This window comes from Triticum dicoccoides, chromosome 4A (assembly GCF_002162155.2).
Source record: "Triticum dicoccoides isolate Atlit2015 ecotype Zavitan chromosome 4A, WEW_v2.0, whole genome shotgun sequence".
In the NCBI taxonomy this organism is placed as follows: domain Eukaryota; kingdom Viridiplantae; phylum Streptophyta; class Magnoliopsida; order Poales; family Poaceae; genus Triticum; species Triticum dicoccoides.
This window is the reverse complement of record NC_041386.1, coordinates 529,738,401-529,759,107: the sequence shown is the minus strand read 5'-3', so window position 1 is coordinate 529,759,107 and position 20,707 is coordinate 529,738,401. Positions and strand designations below refer to the sequence as shown.

The 20,707-nt window shown below is 45.0% G+C and overlaps 1 protein-coding gene, 1 long non-coding RNA gene and 2 pseudogenes across 5 annotated transcripts; 2 read left to right on the top strand and 2 right to left on the bottom strand.

Annotated features, from left to right (window-relative positions):
* Positions 1–4,580: 4,580 nt before the first annotated feature.
* On the top strand, positions 4,581–6,837 carry LOC119286548. Of its 4 annotated transcripts, XR_005140526.1 has the most exons (5): positions 4,581–4,859; positions 4,954–5,157; positions 5,319–5,999; positions 6,285–6,487; positions 6,583–6,837. It is a non-coding gene; the product is annotated as an uncharacterized LOC119286548 (long non-coding RNA). The 4 variants fall into 4 exon arrangements; XR_005140527.1 differs by lacking the exon at positions 5,319–5,999 and having other exon boundaries at positions 4,592–4,859; positions 6,332–6,487; XR_005140524.1 differs by lacking the exon at positions 5,319–5,999 and having other exon boundaries at positions 4,592–4,859.
* Positions 6,838–7,123: 286 nt separating this feature from the next.
* On the top strand, positions 7,124–9,720 carry LOC119283605 (probable protein S-acyltransferase 3). The gene is made up of 3 exons (XM_037563079.1): positions 7,124–7,762; positions 7,976–8,260; positions 8,452–9,720. Exons 2-3 carry the CDS (start codon positions 8,017–8,019, stop codon positions 8,568–8,570), a joined length of 363 nt encoding a protein of 120 aa, XP_037418976.1. The 5' UTR covers positions 7,124–7,762; positions 7,976–8,016; the 3' UTR covers positions 8,571–9,720.
* A 1,206-nt stretch (positions 9,721–10,926) lies between these two features.
* On the bottom strand, positions 10,927–13,576 carry LOC119289062 (annotated as a pseudogene).
* A 297-nt stretch (positions 13,577–13,873) lies between these two features.
* On the bottom strand, positions 13,874–20,443 carry LOC119283604 (annotated as a pseudogene).
* Between the last annotated feature and the right edge of the window lie 264 nt (positions 20,444–20,707).

The window sequence follows — 20,707 nt, the reverse complement described above, 5'->3', positions numbered from 1 at the left end:
TCCATAAGCACGTATGACTATATTCGGAATACATGCCTACATTACATTGATGAATTGGAGCTAGTTCTGTGTCACCCTATGTTATAACTGTTGCATGAAGAATCGCATCTGACATAATTATCCATCATTGATCCATTGCCTACGAGCTTTTCACATATTGATCTTTGCTTAGTTATTTTTTTGTTGCCACTATTACAATTACTACAAAGCTGCTACTGTTACTTTTGCCACCGTTACCGTTACTTCCATACTACTTTGCTACTAAATACTTTGTTGTAGATATTAAGTTATCCAGGTGTGGTTGAATTGACAACTCAGCTGCTAATACTTGAGAATATTCTTTGTCTCCCCTTGTGTCGAATCAATAAATTTGGGTTGAATACTCTACCCTCGAAAACTGTTGCGATCCCCTATACTTGTGGGTTATCATGATGCATAGCAACGAGAGGGGAGAGTGTTGTCCACGTACCCTTGTAGACCGAAAGCGGAAGCGTTGTGACAACGCGGTTGATGTAGTCGTACGTCTTCACGATCCGACCGATCCTAGTATCGAAAGTACGACACCTCCACGATCTGCACACGTTCAACTCAGTGATGTCCCAAGAACTCTTGATCCAGCTGAGTGTCGAGGGAGAGCTTCATCAACACGACGGCGTGATGACGGTGATGATGAAGCTACCGGTGCAGGGCTTCGCCTAAGCACTGCAACGATATGACCGAGGTGGATTATGGTGGAGGGGGGCACCACACACGGCTAAGACAATGATCAACTTGTGTGTCTATGGGGTGCCCCCTCCCCCTATATAAAGGAGTGGAGGAGGGGGAGGGCCAGCCCTCTCATGGCGCACCTTGGGAGGAGTCCTACTCCCACCGGGAGTAGGATTCCCCCTTTCCCTAGTTGGAGTAGGAGAGAAGGAAGGAGGAGAGAGGGAGAAGGAAAGGGGGGCGCCCCCCTTCCCTAGTCCAATTCGGACCCAAGGGGGAGGGGGCTCGCGGTCTGCCCTGGCCGCCCCTCTCTCTCTCCACTAAAGCCCATTAGGGCCCATATACTCCGCGGGAGGTTCCGGTAACCCCTCGGTACTCCGGTAATTGCCCGAACTTACCCGGAACCATTCCGGAGTCCAAACATAGTCGTCCAATATATCGATCTTTATGTCTCGACCATTTCAAGACTCCTCGTCATGTCCGTGATCATATCCGGGACTCCGAACTACCTTCGGTACATCAAAACATATAAACTCATAATATCGATCATCACAGAACTTTAAGCGTGTGGACCCTACGGGTTCGAGAACTATGTAGACATGACCGAGACACGTCTCCGGTCAATAATCAATAGCGGAACCTAGATGTTCATATTGGCTCCCACATATTCTACGAAGATCTTTATCGGTCAAACCGCATAACAACATACGTTGTTCCCTTTGTCATCGTTATGTTACTTGCCTGAGATTCGATCGTCGGTATCTCAATACCTAGTTCAATCTCGTTACTGGCAAGTCTCTTTACTCGTTCTGTAATGCATCATCCCGCAACTAATTTATTAGTTACATTGCTTGCAAGGCTTATAGTGATGTGCATTACCGAGAGGGCCCAGAGATACCTCTCCGACAATCGGAGTGAGAAATCCTAATCTCGATCTATGCCAACTCAACAAACACCATCGGAGACACCTGTAGAGCATCTTTATAATCACCCAGTTACGTTGTGACGTTTGGTAGCACACAAAGTGTTCCTCCGGTATTTGGGAGTTGCATAATCTCATAGTCATAGGAACATGTATAAGTCATGAAGAAAGCAATAGCAATATACTAAACGATCAAGTGCTAAGCTAATGGAATGGGTCAAGTCAATCACATCATTCTCTAATGATGTGATCCCGTTAATCAAATGACAACTCATGTCTATGGCCAGGAAACTTAACTATCTTTGATTCAACGAGCTAGTCAAGTAGAGGCATACTAGTGACACTCTATTTGTCTATGTATTCACACATGTACTAAGTTTCCGGTTAATACAATTCTAGCATTAATAATAAACATTTATCATGATATAAGGAAATATAAATAACAACTTTATTATTGCCTCTAGGGCATATTTCCTTCACCTATAATATCTAAAGCTACTTGACCCACGCGCGGGATCCGACGACCCCCCTCACAACCGACGACCTCTAGGTCGTCGGTGGAAGGGAGCCGCCGGTAGATTGGCCTCTCCTGGCGACGGCTAGAGTTCCAGTTTTTGGCACATGAGTGATTTTTTCTAACTTAACTTTTTTTAGAAATGGAGGAGGACCCCCGGCCTCTGCATCTGGACGATGCATGTAGTCACTTTATTAAAAATTCACATAAGACCTTACAAAGTCATACAACAGTAAGCCTAAAGCCACTGTCTAGGCAACATCTGTCGCTACTCCTATCCAGTTGATGTAGGGATGCTGATAGTCTGGGCCTAATACTAAACAGACCTCGTAGCCAAACCTACCATCTAAGACCTGAGGTCCCAACCAGGACGCCTGTCGGGTATGGGGCACCCATCAGTCCGGTGCACTTCTCAACCAGGACGCCTGCCGGGTATGAGGCCGCCGCAGCCACCTGCCACCAATCCATCTTCAGAGCTGTACTGTTGCATCTACCGTGCCAGGTCTCTCTGCCATCGACGCCACCATGATGCCAGAAAGTGTCGTCCTCCTATGCGAGTCCATCCTCGTACATCGGGCACCGAGTCTCCACTACGCCACACTGCCGAGATCCGCCATCATCAATGTGTAGGATGAAGCACCGCTCCACCAAGAAAGCCGCCCACTGGTCCCTCGATCCCGTGCACGCCTCCAAGAATGACGCCCCCAAGGAGGAAACGACACCAACCCGCCGCCGTCATCCGATCTACTGATCTATGGTTTCCCTCGGAGGTAGCAGATAGTCGTCTTGAACTTCTCCTTGGCGATGCCTTCAAGAAGGAAACACCACATACCAACACCGTCACTGCCGGCCTTGGCCAGGTTTTCACCCGGTTCTGAACAGAGGACCTCCATCAAGCAACTTGTACACGAACCGCCACCATCGCTGCCGGGGACTAGACGGAGAATCTAGGCCGCCGCCGCCTGACCGGCCACGGCACCACCATGGTGCCTAGGCCGGCGTCGTCAGGCCCACCATGCCCGCCTATAGACGCTCACCAGATCCGCCGGCCCGCCGAAGCCCATCTCGGTACGGCGAGATTTGCGATCTGGGCCTCCGTCATAGGGGCTCCTCTGTCGCGGTATCGCGCCTGCGCTGACACCGCTGTCACACTCGCCGCTGGACCACGGCGCCGGGAACCAGCCGCACCACGCCGCCGGTATCTTGTAGTTCTGTGCGCCACCGCCGCCAGGGGAGGACGCAACCACCACGTGAGGGGGAAAGCCCTGCCGCCGCCATCACCGGCCAGGCTACGGGTGTGGCTTCCGGCGGCGACATGGGAGAGAGGACGTGGGAGAAGGCCTTTGGGCCGGCGGCGGATCTCGCCCCCCATGTCACCTAGGTTAGGCGACGCGGGGGCAAGGGAGGAGACGCTCTAACTTACCTAGTATAGCACTACTTTTTTTGCATGGTAATACATGTCTCATTCATATCATAACGAACAAAGTACAAGTCACGTAAAGACCGACATGACAAAACTGGAAAGATAGTAGAACATCTCTGAGCTTGACATAAACGCCTGTCACCTGCCTCCGGCACCACCAAAGCAACCACCGAAGAAAAGAATGACGACTCACCTCCTCACTAGAGCTCGACGCGGCTCCATCGCTGATATGCAGTTTTGCGGACCTCCAAGGTGGCTCACCAAACATGAAGCCCTCGCCATTGAACGAATCAGACCGGGGCAACACCCCGGACACACCATCGAACTCCAGATATGGCACCCGAGCACGACTAAAACGCCGAAGGAGGAAACCATACCTGCCATCCACGAACCACGAGCCCAACACATGCTCCATCTTCCAGATATCGTCGATGTAGACCATAATCTGCACCCGCTCCTTGACTACCTCCCAAGCTCCGTGTCGACGCTGGAGCAAACGCCGTCGCAACGGCGGAGCATGAGGACACAGGTCCACCACAAGGATGTCGCCGCCGCCACGCCATCCTTACTTGAACAGACTGGTTTCCAAATCCATCCCCAACCATAGGACCGATGGCCTCGTCAGGAAAACGCTGTTATCCCCAATCACAAGAATCTTTATTCAACGCTGTCATCGTTGCCGCCAAAGTAAAAACAATAAACAACCTAAAAACTTAGACTACGAGAGAGTAAAAAAACAATCCACATGCGTGGATCCGGCGACCCCCCTCATCACCGACGACCGAGGTCACCGGCAGAGGGGAGCCGCCGGAGAACGGCGTTGGAAAATCGGCCTCCCTGACGGTGGCTAGGATTCCAGCCGCACGGAGGAGAGGAAAACAACGAGACCCTTGCCAATCGCTCACCCCCCTCAACGGTTTGTAGCATCGCACACATTTATCGTCGCGCAAAGGGCGAGCTCTCGTGATGGCCACGTCGATTTACAGTGCCGCGGGAATGAAGAGAAAAAAAAGAGATACTATGGTCGAGCGCACGAATTGCGGGATTGACTAGCGACTCTTTCGCCCCTCAGGCCCTCACACCCAGCGTCTTCCTCCTAGCTAGGGTTAACGTGGCCGCCGCCGCCCTCCCCCACTTCGCTCGAGGTCGCCCCTCTCCATGTCCCCTCCTGAGCTCCACCTCCTCCAGCCCCCGCCTGGGCTCTGCTCCTTCTTCCTTGTTGGCGCTCAACCGGACGAGGCTGAACTGCCACAAACTGCGGCAGAGGGACACGTCGATGAGGATGGCAAGTCGAGGTAAGCCGCCGCGGATTTGCTCACCGCTAGCTCCGGGTCTTTTCTTCTACTTAGTGCTCTCTTATCTCCTCTTCCCTAACCTCATCTATGCTAGCTGGAGGGGATCGGGAGGCGTGAGGCGTGGATACGGGTGGAGCGCTGAAGAAGGGTTGTGTGGGGCAACCGGCCCGTCTTATTTTGTGGAGTGGCCATTATCATCGCCAAGCTACTCAACTCGTCGAACCCGATGTCGCCATGTTCGGGAAGAAGGATTGTCAGCAGTGGCGTCTCCTCTGCCGAATGATAACTAACAGATTTGGTAATACTAATTATCAGCACTCTCTTCTCATGTTTTGAGGGTATCTTAGCTTTGAGAATGAACTAAATGTTTATTTGGGGAGAGATTTTGCTCCATTTTTGTAATCATTTTGAATTGATGGTCTGATGGATATCATGTCTGTGTCTATTTTGATGCTTCAGGCCTTCAGTTACATTTTTTGTCTTTGCCATCCAAGAAGAAAGTTACATACTGTCCCCACCTCCTCCTTATATTATTATTATAGCTGACGCAGACAGTTGATTCCTTGCATCAATGGGAAGGATACATTAGGTACCGTGTAGACTCTATGTTCAAGGATTTCAGTAAGGAAAGCTACCATGATCTGGAAGGATGGAACAATGTTGATATGTGTGTATGATTCCAAATGGCCTTTGCATGTTTTCAGAAATTGGGATCATAAATTTTCATCACCTTCTAATCACCCTCCCCCCTCTCTCTCTATGTGGCCTCGTCTCCTACCCCTTTCTCTTCTCAATCCGGATCCATGGATCCTGTGGGGCTCGGGCTCAAAGTGGTCGTCGTGCCCTCGCGCCCGGTGGGGCGTCAATGCTGCCAAGAGCTGCCTGCTCAGCCCGCGCCTGAACCTCAGGACGCATGGCTGCACCCCTCCACGACCAAAGGCTGCGGCGGGGACGGCCAATCGCAGCCAAAGCTTGGGGGCAAGATAATCTCCTGTACGGCCTGGCCACCGCTGGCATGTCGGTGCCCTCAACAAGTTCTTGCACGGGGATGTGAAGTCTGGTCCGAGGCCGCTCGGTCAGATGGCGCTCACTCTAGTGCCAAGCAGACTTCTTGAGCTCCTGCTTCACTTGCAAGAAGCTGTAAGGAAACTGCATTTACATCTATCACTACGCCCAGTCTTTCAGAGTTTCAGTTTGAAGATACTCCGATGATTACACCTGAATGAAAACAGTTTATCCAACCAATAATTGCGGCGTTGTTCGCCTGGGAACATCCCATATACATTTGAGGAAGAAACCTTGTGAAAACTTGAAAAATTCATCCAATTGTTTCTTTGTACAGCAACTGAACATATTGCTTCGGTGTAATCATTCATCCAATTGCATTATTTGACACAACAACTGTTTCTTTCTATGCATCTTCAGACAGAAAGGCATAATTGTTGTGTGCCATTGCATCGGTGAGAAGGCAGTCTGCAGTGCCGAGTGCCGGGACCAAGAGATCATGATCGAAGAGGAAGCGAAGAACAAGATCGTCATCAGATGCTCGTCCTGCTCAACCCTGCATGGGTGGATGGAACGGACAATAGCGGAGGACATGGACATTGCTCGTCCTGAAGAACGTCGAGGTATTGATATGACCAATTTTTTTGAATAAATATTTAGTTTGATAATTCTGCTGACCAGTTCAATTGATCTGATGTGGTTGCCTTACTATGGGCAGTGCCAATGCGAACTACCAGAGTCATATGAGGCTTACCGAAAGTGGCAACATCGGTGGCATTCCGGTCCAATGCAGATGTTCAAGCTTTGCATATCCAACATCATCAAGCCCAAGGCATTGCTATGCTCTTTTTGTTGTAATATCTAAACAGAATGTACTACAAAATAGATAATCTGACGAAGATGTGGCACGTGAGATGTTCTCCAATAATGTTAACTTGTTGTCAAAAACTCTAAAATGGTACTGCTTTTTGAACCGAGTGTCAAACCCAATTGAGTCAAGTCTCCCTTGCAGTACGGTATTTTGTGGCGCTTGCTTAGGTTACACTTTAACTCCGCCTATGTCTTCTAGGCATAGCCGGTCCCAAGCCCGGGTAAAGGAGGAGGGTTGTGATAGGCTTGGCGAGCCAACGTAAAAACTAGCCAGTCCCATAGGTATGAAACCGATTTGAGCGAGAGTAGTACTAGGATGGGTGACCTCCTGGGAAGTCCTTGTGAAAGAGTTTCATATCTAAGGGTTGTGATAGGCTTGGCGAGCCAACGTAAAAACTAGCCAGTCTTTTGGGTATGAAACCCATTTGGGCGAGAGTAGTACTAGGATGGGTGACCTCCTGGGAAGTCCTCGTGAAAGGGTTTCATATCTAGCCTACCCCAACTTGTTTGGGATCAAAGGCTTCGTAAGTAAGTAGCTTAGGTTACACTTTGAAAATCATTTGCCTTCTGTATGCATCATGTGTGATCTCTTTTTGTTCCAGTAGGGACCATTCAGTGGGATTTCTATTGAATAAGCTTTGAACCTGAATTGATATTTTATGGTTAACAGAGTTAAGTCGCAGGAAATATGTGCTTTTGGTAATTGAGGTAGATATATGTGTGTTTCTTTTTTGCTGTAATGTGGTTGTTATTTTAATTTAGAAATTTAACAGATGTTGTTTGCATGACAAGATGTGTACTGTACCTACTTACTAATAGCAGAATCTTAATCCTTCTCAAGCAGTCGATGGAGACTTGGCATTCCCGGGTTTACTTTGCGAACAATATCATTTAGGAACTGACTGCCATTTGCTGAATTGTTGAAAAGTGGATATGATGGAAGAAGGTACCGGAAATGTTCTTGTTGTTGTAAGCTATTTGCATGAAGCGCTAAAATGCAAAAGAAATTTCTTGGAGCAGACATAGAGGTAAATTAAATTAATCTTTACTTCTCAGCTTAAATTCTTTTATTGTTTCCCTTGATTAGCTGCAGTTTGGATGTGTTTCAGCAACAGTCTTATTTGGGAATACATGTGAAACATTTTGTGATCTTTCATGCTTCTGTCCTCTCCTCAGGTCATATGAATATGCACTGTTGTAGTGTTCACACTCGTCTGAAGCTGGTTCCTTTCATTTTCCAGGATTTGACGCTGCTGCTTCTTACCTCTGTAGAGATCCTGGTATGGTGCCTCGTAACAATGATACTGTAAATGGAACCGATGCAAAGGTCAAGTACTATGACACCTGCCTGCAGCATCCGCCGCCTCGTTCTTCTCACTGTTCTATCTGTAACAACTGTGTGGAGCGTTTTGATCATCACTGTCCTTGGGTTGGTCAATGCATAGGACTGGTAACTATATTAATGCCTAATAGTCTAATATATTTCATTGTCATCCGAATCTGCATGGTGAATCTCTATTGCAACTATTAATCAATGTTTGGTGCTAACTACCAACTTTTCTCGTGCAGCGTAATTATCGTTTATTATATATGTTTGTATTCTTGACCACATTACTCTGCCTCTATGTGTCTGGGTTCTGTTGGGTGTACATAATTAAGATCAAAGATGCAGAGGATTCATCGATTTAGAGGGCAATGTTGAAGACACCTGCCTGAGTGATTCGGATCATCTACTGTTTTATTTGTGTGTGGTTTTTTGGCAGTCTTTTTGTCTTTCATCTCTACCTGAAGAGCACCAATCAGGTCGCTTCCCTTCCCACCTTTCCTCTGTTTTAAAACTCTTGGTATTTAAATCATTTTTTCGCAACTTCGTAATTATTCAATCCTTCATCTTTGCAAACAACCTACAAGAACTTTAGGTATCGGTGCGACCTACGGTCTAACCCATATACCAAGATTGCTTAGAGCTAACATAGAGGTTAATTAAATTAATCTTTAGTTCTCCTCTGATCCTCGTGGCGGCGGCACGGGTCAGCTGTTCGGGGACAAGGGGCGCCTCGTCCGGCTGGTCTCCCGGAGGCAGGGACGGCTAGATCCGGTGGTGGCTGGGCTAGGAGGAGGTGCAGCGGAGCTGGTGGCGGGGTTTCGGTCGGGATCGTCTTCGATCTCGATCGGGATCTCCATCGGGGGCGTCGCACAGCGATGGCGTGACCGGATCGGTGGCGGGCACCGCTCGGTTCCAGCCAACCGCGAGATCGGGACGACGTGGCTTTTGATGAAAATCGCGCCTAACCGCGGTCATGGCAGACGACGGCGGCGTCTCGGACGTCGTTCCCTTCTCGAGGCATCGTCGCTGCAGGTCACGTCAACCTGATCGGAAGGTTCCGGGGGAAACCCTAGATCTGGATCTATTGGATCGGACGATGGCGACGTTTCGATGTCGTTATCCCTCCTGGGGGCATCATATTGGAGCAAGTGTTGGCTGGAGGGGACAAGAGGAGGAGCGGCGTGGTATCTGACACGTCGACAACGGCGGGTCTCAGCGGCATGGAGCAGCGGGGTCTCGTCGGTGGGTGTGTGATGATGGACGAGCGCAGGATGGTGGTGTTGTCTGGCATCGTGGTGGCGTCGACGGCAGCTAGACCGGGCAAGGTACATGCAACAGTACAACACTAAAGATGGATTGGTGGCAGATGGCTGCGGCGGCCTCATACTCGACAGGCGTCCAGGCTGAAGAGTGCGCCGGACTGGTGGGTGCCCCATACCTGGCAGGCGTCCTGATTGGGACCTCAGGTCTTAGATGTTAGGTTTGGCTGCGAGGTCTGTTTGGTATTAGGCACAGACTATCAGCATCCCTTCATCAACTGGATAGGAGTAGCGACAGATGTTGTCTAGATGATGGCTTTAGTCTTACTTTTATATGACTTTGTAAGGTCTTGTGTAAGTAATTAATAAAGTGGCTGCATGCATCGTCCAGATGCAGAGGCCGGGGATCCTCCTCCATGTCTGAAAAAAAATCTCCATTTTTTCGAAAAGGAGGTTGAAACCGCCAGCCTCTTCGTCACTTTACCATCTACAACTCTTTTTTTGCGGGGTGAATCTTATCTCCTACTCTATTGATCCACATCCCTGTACGTCTTCTCCATATTTGTGCTAGTGCAAGTTGATGCTCTTCAAACGAGGATCTGTTTTATGAAGCTGAACTCGAGGTCTCCCTTCAGTGCCTGCAGTTGCATGTGGACATCTGAAGATGTTCTGAGTTCTGAATTCTGGTGATATCCAGCTAAATATTGCCTTTTGTAATCGATTTCTTTTTCATAAAGGAAAAAATATATTGCTGCCAAAGAAAGCTTTTAGTGTCAAAACTAAGAGGAAAAGATGATCGATAATTGTATCATCTAGCAAAGTGCGCCCTTGTTGAACTACTGCCAAGCTTTGGCTCCTGGCCTCTGAAGCAGGGACTTTAACTGGAGCAAGAAAAAATATCGCCTGATATATCAATCTTAGAAGACGATGTATTAAGGTCGACAGAAAGTGTCTTCTACTCCATATTCTGAACGGAAAACACATATTCATAAAAGGTACATGTAATTTGCGTTCCTTTTTCCTAGTGTAGCACACAACATATCAGACGAACCAAGATGATACTACTACTAGTTTAGCCCCGTTAATTGGCAGACCTAAACACCTGCGAAATTCACAGACAGAAGTGCTATTGAAAATCCCCACAAAAAAAGTGCTGCTGAAAAGAAAAAGAAAATGAAAAACAAGATAGAGATCTTATTGATCTGAAATTTGGGGATCAGAAGACAGTGTAGCCATGTATGAATGATAACTCTTGGCGAATCAGATCATGGGGTGATATATTGACATAGATCAAAAGGTATCAAGATATAAAGTGAAATGTTCGATACAAACAATACATACCGCTACATGAAATGAGTGCCAAAGCATGTAACTTAAACAACACAAACGGTACAGAGCACGGTCAACCAAAAACACATACGGCACAGAGGCCTCTGGAAGGCAACGGACACCAACCAATCTTTGAGGAATAAATTTGCTACAGTATAGAAGCACCGACCAAATGTGCCGGGATTTCACAAACTTATTGGAATGATTAAAAGTGCGATGCAGTTGGACTGGATGCACTCCAAGAATGGCACTGCAGAAAGAACCCGACTTGCCGCATCTAAACACGAACCTCTGGAACATGTAGCATCTTCGGATCCATTCCTTCAGTGTCCCATTGAGTTCTGAAATCCTTGTGCAAATACAACAGCCAGAGCTTCTTAAGGGAGCGAAGGGATTCAATGCCTTGAGGGACCTTATCGAGCTTCGACATTGACACAATATACAAACCTTCAATGCAGGGAAGAGCGCCATCAATGATTTTTAGCTCACTGACATCAGGCATGTCCTTCAAGACAAGCGTCTTCAGGTTGGGAAAGGAATCTGCAGAAAGAACCAAAGTTTTTGCACTGCTCATGTTGTTGAGTCTCAGATATGTGAGGTTCAGCATGTGCGGTGCCAGCATCCCCAGTGGATCTTCTCCAAGGTGACACCAGCTTAGAGATAGATACTTGAGGTATTTCGCATGGCTGAGAAAGATCGGGCAATTTAATGTCCCCATGGCCCATTGTCCTCTGATAATCAACCTGTGCAGATATGTAGAACTTGGTTTGAGAGCCTCGAAACAGAGTGCCTCATTCTCATCCCTTGCAGAAAGAAGCAAGGTCGAAAGAAGCGGCATAGTTGACAGCGTAGAAAACAGATTTGCACAATGAGCAGCACTAATGTTATCAATCCACACACTTCTTAGTTGCATCAGTTTCTTGAGTTGCTCAGCCAAGTCAAAGCTGGACTCCATAGTCTCCAGAGTTTGCAGTTCTTCCAAGTTGGACAGCTCTTTAGGCGCTTGCACTCCAATAAAGTACCGGAACTCCATCTGCTTCTCATCAGCATATCTATCGGCTAAAAGGTGCCGCAGCTTCTTTATCTTAACAATTCCCCGTGGTAGCTTCCGTATTCTGGTTTGCTTGATATCTAGAGTGTGGAGGTTAGACAGATTCTCGATAGAGTCGGGAAGTGACCTGACCATGGTGCGTCGTAACCCGATGTAACGTAGATTGAACAGAGACCCTATTGATGTTGGCACTTCAGTGACTTCAGAGCCTTGCAGCTCAAGAACAGTAAGGTAGTTAGATTCAGACCAAAATGAAGATAACATGTTCCAAGGGATAATACTGTTCGAAGATGTGGAAGTTCAACTTTCAGTGCAGTCTCGTCAATCCATCCAAGTAATGACAGACGACGGGTATCCTCATCTGGCTGTTCCAATGTAATTGTGCTGTAACCACCCACTGAAGCAAATCTCTCTTCTTTAGCGACAGAAATAGCTAGTTTACGCACAAAATCTTGCATCCTACAGGTGCTGACCCTACCGAGCTCATCATTCTCCACAACTTCAAGCATATTGCGGTGGATCAGTTCGATGAGATTTCCCTCAGCTATCACCTCTGGTGTGTTCTTTTCTTTACTTAGCACAAAGCCTTCAGCAACCCACATCCGTACGAGGCTCTCTCGTGACATGGGGTAGCCTTCAGGGACTAGACTGCAGTACACCAAGCAGTTTCTGAGGTCTCCTGATAGGTCATGGTAGCTCAAATTTACAATGTCCATGACATGATCATTGGTTGATACCTCGCAAAGCTGATTGTATTTTTGCGTCCAAGTGTCTAACCGTTGTCTTAAAGACAACATGCCGCCAATGTTAACAATTGCTAGCGGGACGCCATGACACCTGTCAACAATAGAAGTAGCAATCTGCTCAAGATCCTTAGGGCACATGTGGCCCTTCTGGTTGTATAAAGCCCTTCTGCAGAAGAGGCGATCTGCATCAAGCTTACTCAATGGCTGGAGCTCAAGGTGACGGGTGGGAGAAGAAATTCCGGTGGCATGTTCCTTCCGTGCCGTAATGATGATCCAACTTCCTTGGAGATTCTGCAAAGCATCATGTATTTGGAAGTATACAACTTGATCCGCAACGTCATCCAGTACAATTAAATATTTTATATTTTCAAGTCTCTGTTGTATATCCTTTTTCAAGCCATGGACATCTGTTGTGTCAATGCCTTCTGACAATGGTGTTTCGGCGTATCGAATTTCCTCAATAGCGCATCAACGGTGTAAACCTGTGATACATTGATCCATGCATGTGCAGGGAATTTGAACTTTTCACATTCATAAACATTTGAAACCAGGGCAGATTTTCCTAACCCACCCATGCCTGATACGGTTATCACAGTGTTCTCTGGCTCTTCAGAGTACAACCATCCGGTCAGCAATATCCTATTGTCTTCAGTTCCTATTAGATCTTCATCTTTGATAAAATCTGGGATGCTGTCTTCGCAGGGTTTCAACCACTGATCTTTCATTTGCATAACTCGCTTGATCTCCTTGTTTACCTCAGTCACCTCATCCACGATTTCAGTGAAAACTTTGACATAATGAGTTGCTTTGGTGGCGAATTTCTTCAGGAACCCTCCTTTGAGCTCAGCAACATGGTATGAGCATTTATCCATTACATCCTCCACACGATAAGCCAATTTACGGACCTGCCCAATCCAAGTCTTGACAATTCCATCAGTGAGTTGTATTGTGCCTATTTGTCTTACTACAATGCCCATCTCTGACAGTTGCTTCCCTATTTCCTCAACTTGTCGTGGCAGTTTCTTGATACTGGTAGCCTTTTTAGAGAGATTAGCTATGATAACCATGTTGTCTTCATCGCCTAAAATGGAGTTAATCTTTGCCAAAGAAGGGAGTACCACCTCGGACATTTGTGCTGGAAAACAACGACACAAATCATATTAAGTGGTAGAAGAACAAATTCCATACAACTTAGCTCATGCAGACATATATGAACAGGAATATTCTCTCATAACCACCTTCTATCATACTGTATCAATCTATTTATCAAAGAGATCATTCCAACCATTTGGCACGATTTAAGTGTTAACACTAACTCTAGAAGTTGTTTATAAACAGTTGATAGGAATATGTTTGATGTAACCATGAATGTGTGACCATTTATTGAAAGTTTAGTCGAAGATGACTTCTCCAAAACTTTAACCAAATCAGACAATGTTTCCCAACGCCAGCCGGTCAGCCGCTGAACCACCAACAACACTTTGATCCTTCACAGTGTCACACAAAACCAGCGTCGTACTTTTCAAGAAAATGTTTGGTTTGAACTAGATATGTAGTATGAATACCTGGCTGCCTTTGATCCCAGAATGAATTTGATGACCATGAATATAAGAAATTCTGGTAGCAACAAAAAGAATTAGTAATGTGCAGAAAAAGCAATACAAGATGACTCAAAATGAATGTTGCAATGCGCAGGAATGTGGCAAAAACTAGAGAAAAGTATACTTTTCGTCCCTCAACTTTCGGTGAAGTCTAGATTTGGTCCCTCAACTTCAAAACCGGACAACTTGCACCCCCAACTACCGAAACCGGACAAGGTTCGCCCCTGGACTCGGTTTTGACCGGTTTTTGGTGTTGACTCACCCCGGTTTTGACCGGTGCTCATTCATATTCCTGTAATTTTTTATATCCGTGAACTTTTTGAAATTCACGTACACTTTTCAACTCCGCGTAGTTTTTTCAAGGTCGCGTATTTTAAAAAAATAAACATGCCTTTTTTCAAATCAGCGAACTATTCTGAAATTCGCGTACTTTTTTCAAATCCATGATTTTTTAACATTTACGTACTTTTTCCAAATCCCCGTATTTTCCCAAGTTTGTGTAATTTTATCAAATCCAAGTATTTTTCAAAGCCATGAATTGTTTCTGAAATTCGCATACTTATTTCAAATCCACATGCTTTCCAAAGTCTGCATTTTTTTTCAAATCCGTGTTGCTTTTATAATCCATGAACTTTGTATGAAATTCACGTACTTGTTTCAAGTTGAAATAATTTTTGAAATCCACATATTTTTGCGCAAAAGAAGTCCATATCCGCGTACTTTTTTCAAGTTCGCATAAAATTTTCAAATTCATGAACTCTTTCAGAAAAAATGTACTCGAATATGAAAGGTGCATCAATTTTAAAAAATTAGATGAACTTAAAAAATAAATGAACTTAAAAAAATATGCATATTTGAAAAAGTACATGAACTTGGAAAAAATTACACCGATTTAAAAAAAGTACACACATTTTAAAAAGGTTCATGTATTTAAAAAAAGTAACCGAATTTGAAAACAGTACGTGGACTTGGAAAAGGTAGGCAAATTTGAGTCGGAACGGTCAAAACCAGGGTGGGACAGCACCAAAACCGGTCAAAACCGTGACCAGGGATGAATCTTGTCCGGTTTGAGAAGTTAAGGGTGCAAGTTGTCCGGTTTTGGAGTTGAGAGACCAAATCTAGACTCCGCCAAGAATTGAGGGATGAAAAATATACTTTTCTCCAAAAACTATTGTACTACTACATCTACGGTGTTGGAGAAAACGTCATACAGAAAGATCTTTATTTTCTTGAAAATAAATACTACCCTCTGTTACACAAATAAAGTGAAGCTACATTCACGCACTCTTTAGAATATAATCTAGACCACCAGTTTCTATTATAGTATATGTATAACCAAGAAAGTTATAATATTATGAAAAATTGACATAAATCTACGATTTTTTTTAAGTTTCCAACCTGATTATTTTCAGCTAATTATATTGGTATTAAATTGTAAATTGGTTATATTATGAATAGCAGTCATGATCAATTTAACAACACTATTTTCTTTTGACCAATCTTTTTCTTTTGCCTGAGAAGATATTTATTGGAAATATCTTACCATGTGTTAGCAAAGGGTGGAGGAACATAAATACCTATGCATATCTTAAATTTATAAATAGTTACAAGTAGGATCACACGAAAATTTACCTCAGAGCTTGTCTCTCTTTGCGCCTTAGACGTATCATGATGCAGTTCACTCGGAGCATTTTGTGCCTGTTCAAACAACCAATTATGGATACTTCAGCTCATCTTACAAAATGCATTGGAGACATACACCAGTTCTCAAGATTAAGTTTGTAGACGGTGTCATGGATGGCACGAGAGTGAACTTACCTGTGGTGATGTACTCATGCCAATTTCAGTATAAACCCCCATACTATCGGTTTCATTCAGTCCATTGATTATATGCTGTGTACTAGATCTCTTCATCGGGTTGCAGCCAGAGCATTCTATTCCTATCTCAGCACATACTTGTACCTGTTCTGATGTAATCATGCCAGTTTTGGTATAACCCCCCGTACTTTCTGTTTCAGCGAGTCTATTGATTATATGTTGTGTAGTAGGTCTCTTCATCGGGTTGGAGTTGGTGCATTCAATTCCTATCTCGGCACATATTCGCACTTGTTCCAACTGTATGCTGCTCTGTGATTTCTCCAACCTGTCACTCCATTTTTGAACTACCTACAAATTGAAATTGTGAGTTATCTAAAGAAGCACACTCTTTTTAGATATGAAATTCAAGTATGTAGTACTGTAGGCCCATACACAAAGTTAACAAGCTTTCACAAAATCGCATCAATTAAGACTTCAAAATAACAACGAAATTCATCAAGAACTTAGGGTCAGTTTGGATGGAGTCCTGGGCTCCATGCCAAGCAAACATTGGTGTCGCTTGAAAATGCAATAATTTCTGCCTGGCCAGGCACGGTGGGGATGCGGTGTGCTTGCTGTCCTGGACTGAGAAAATATGTACTATGCTTTTGGTTGCAATGGCAAAGGCATTGTGGATCATGTGATCAAAATAAGAAAGGACAAGATCAGAAAGAGGAAAGCAACTGTCTGGTGCCTAGGCATCTGGGCGTGCTGCCACGTACTGTACCAGAGAGAAAACCAGGGTACCTACCAAACAGACTCCAGGTGCACTTCAGGCAGACGTTCAAGCCATGCAATCCAAACTGACCCTTAGTTTGTGCGCGCCCCTAATTTCTTCTCACATATCAGAATAAACTAGGTCCAAATTCAATAAACAAAGAAATATATTTTTTGCGGGCATAAATAAAGAAATATGCATCGAAATAATGGTTCAACACTACAAGTAGATGGATGATGACAATGTTCAACCACTTCCCACAAAAAAGAAATAGCTGGACCTTCTTTTCGTTATCACACACATGGCATGTAAATTTGCATTTTTGGGTTTATCAAAAGGAATATTTATGCATGGAAGATACCTTTCTGGAAATTACTCACCCGACAAGTAGTTTGATGCCTCTTGTTTCCATTTTCAATATCTTTAATACTACGGACATAGAGTATGTGATCCGGATGAACAGTAAAATCCAAAAAAAAGTGCTTTTGGAATCACTTTGGAACATCAATTTTGTTTTTTTTGGCCCACACCTCCACAAATGTAAGTTCATCATGAAAATTTGCATGCATGTAGACAAAACATAAATGTTTCTTGCCAAAAAAAGCATTTTTTTAAATTACTATTTTCTGGATTTTACTATTCATCCAGGATCACTAGAGCTCGGGATCACATGAGTACTTTCATAATACTACTAGCTAGTGGTGTCTGTTAGATGCTCATTTTTTTTTCATTTCTCAATGTCGGTGTTATCGTGATGGTCGGGAAGTCGGGAAGAAATGTTGTTTTATCCTTGAGCGCCTAGTTTTCGCTAGCTAGCCGCTGTTTGATGTGTTGAATGAATGTATTTAGCAACGAGAAAAGAAAGGGCTGAATCATCAATAGAAAATTTATTTGTTACTAATAACATGTTAAACCATGCTCTTAAAAATACACCATTTGCACTAAGTTGTACATATAAAATCATGATTTCAATCTGCCTGTTAATGTGTGTGATTTTGAAGTGCTAAATATTGGTGCAGCATGGTAAGGCTTACATATTTACTTCAACGTGTCTTTCTCTTCCAAATATAGGGCGAAGTTCAGTAGAGTTCTGGGTGTCCACCACCCACCAGAGGTACAAATCCTTTTTTTTCGATAAAGGATGGATTTTATTAGCTCATAATAAAGCATCAAGAGGATACAAACACAATAAGCATACATCCGGCCTCTGCATAATTAGAATGCACACAACCAACACCAACACACACAACACGCCAGCAAATAGCAAAGTCACACGCGACCAAAGCTATGCGTAGGCAATGAAAAATAAAAAACCCAAGCGATCATATCCATGATCAGCAAATTACGACAATGACCATATCCGCACCAACTATCTCATGACACCACACGGACAACGAATTTCTTCAACAACAACGCCTTCAGAAAGGGAGTGACGCTCATGCACCATCGTCACCGGATCCAACAACAAATGCTAGAATCTAGATTTTCACCCTGAAGAATCAGTCCGAGCATAACCGAACAATGCCTTAAACAAGGTAACGACGTAAGAAAAATATCGCCATTGCCAGGTATAACAATTGGCCAGACCTAGGCTTTCACCCCGGAGCTCGAGACCGGGTGCACAAGTAGCACCACCATCGAAGTCACTCATGTGTTGTCGCCACCACTTCTCCACAATCCCAACAACTACATGCGATGTGATTGATGTCGTTGCATAACCATTCCTTTGCGTCAAGTCGCTGCCTATAGTTTGCATTTCACCGTCGAAGTCAACAATTAGCCTGGAAAATAGACGTTTTGATGACCGTCGACATCGTGGAGCCGTAGGAGTCGCTGCAGCACACAACCAATTGGATATGGATCACCGCAACCAAGCTATCCAGATCTGAATCAAGGTAGTCACATCGGATCGATCACGAAGGACGCCGAAGCTGCGGTTGCCTAACAACAGACCTGGCCGCCGCGCCATCCGCATGGACGAGGATTCCTGGACTCCCGCGTGGCCGCGGCAGCAGTGAGGGCAGTGATGACCTGGGCAGACCGAGCTTCCCTGCACCAGCCATTAGCCGGATTACCATTAGCCGTCGGTCATGCCCGTCCGAGGGCCCCACCCGCACAGCACAAATCAGGGGCCAGCACATCCAGATCCTTGGGCGGGACCGCGGGAGGACGACGCCCAGGCCACACGGCCCAACGACGCCGCGCGCCGGCGACGGGCTACGATCCAAGCCACAGCACAGAGCCCACAGCGGCGAGCGCCTCCGCCTCCGCCAAACAGCTCCATTTGATGCCGTTGTCCTTTGCGCTCGCAGAGAAGGTAGGCTGGAGCCACCACACACCCTCCACCTTCGGTGAAAGGGCAGCGCCGCCGCCGCCGCCACCTGCGGCCGGCAACGATGGCAGCGAGTACAGATCTTGGAAGGATGTGCTGCTGGCTAGGTTCGTGGGGGCCTCCGGAGTCGCCCGAACGTGCGACCCGGGAGGCAGTTTTCCTTCTACCCCACCAGAGGTACAAATCCTACTTTTCAAGTTTTCATACATTTATAATTCCGTAGGCTCTCTTAAGTCTTTCGGTCAAATATATGGTCCATAATGTATATTTTACAAAAAATAAATGAGTGATATTATGTCGCGTCTAAAAATAGAAAAACTACAATGTAGAAAGTAATGCATTAGTTTTGAAGTCGAGCTCTTTTCTGAAAGAGGACCCAAACTGTTCTTACATCATCAACATCGTGGTACCCCTTCTTTCCGGTGAGTATCTCTATAATTATCACACCAAGACTGTACAGATCAAACCGGTACGTGATTACACCATTAACGAATTCTGGTGCCAAATATCCACTGCATAAATAAATATCCATATGATTGATTAAAATGAGCAAGGGAATACAATGCTTGTATAATTCATTGGAAAATGAAGCTTGACTCTCAGAAGTCTTAGCAAGCTTACAATGTTCCACACATATTCGCAGTAATAGCCCGGCTTTGCTTTTCATCAAAGCGTCTTGATAAACCAAAATCAGCAATTTTTGGTAGCATATTATGATCCAACAAAATGTTTGGAGGTTTAAGATCCAGGTGAAGAATTCGATTTTCATGGAGGTAGTGTAATCCCTTGCAAATCCCATTGATTATCCTGTAACGTTTTCTCTAGTCAAGTCCACAAGATACATCTATGTGGAGGAGAAGAGAAAGGTGGTTCAATATCATTTCACATTCATTCAAACCTTAAATATTTTGAATGGCCGGTAGTAGAAATAATATGTAAATTAAATTTTATTCGCCATATGATCCTACCAGTGATATACTTATCGAGAGTTCCGTGGGGTAGATATTCAAAGCAGAGTAATCTTTGTTGTACATCTGCCATCACAAATTTTCCATCGTAGCTTTCAGCTTTCCCTTGTGAGTCAGCACAATATCCAATAAATCGTATCACATTTTGGTGACTTGCCTTTATCAGACATTCAACCTCTCGGTGGAATTCTTTCTCAAACATAAATGGTATGGATATCCTCTTCACCGCAACGGCCGCCCCATTCTCAAGCATTCCCTACATTTGCAATAATTTGCATGCTATCAACTAAAGTCTCGAGATCAACTGTGGTTAAAACTATGACATTCGAGAGTTGACGTACCTTATAGACCACTGCAAATCCACCTCTGCCAATTTCCCGCTCCTCAGAAAATCCATTAGTGATATCTTCCAGGAGTGATAATGGCAGGGCCTTCGGTTCTGCCTTTTCATCACGTAGCATGCACTCCAGGTCGCTTCGTGTAGGAGTTGAATGACGATCCATTTGGAATTATATGCCACAATATCCTGGAAAGTGAAAATAAGAGCAAGCTTATTAAATCACTGATTTAAATAAAATGGCCGTATGCATCATTCTAATGCAGAGGCCGGGAGATGTCCTCCTTTTCCAAAATAATAAATTTTTTTTTACTACTAGTGTGCATATGAAATGTATAATCAACATAAAAAACATTTTAAGTGGCCAGAAAATTGTTGAAAGGTAGAACCCCCCCTCCCTCGCGTCGCCCTCTTGAGGATGACTCGGGGGCGACCAACCCCCCTCCCC

Excerpts from the sequence above, each read along its gene's own strand:
- LOC119283605 (XM_037563079.1), top strand. The coding sequence starts at position 8,017 with ATGGTGCCTCGTAACAATGATACTGTAAATGGAACCGATGCAAAGGTC. Across the intron at positions 8,261-8,451 it reads GGTGAATCTCTATTGCAACT|TGATTCGGATCATCTACTGT; the intron begins ATTAATCAATGT and ends CACCTGCCTGAG.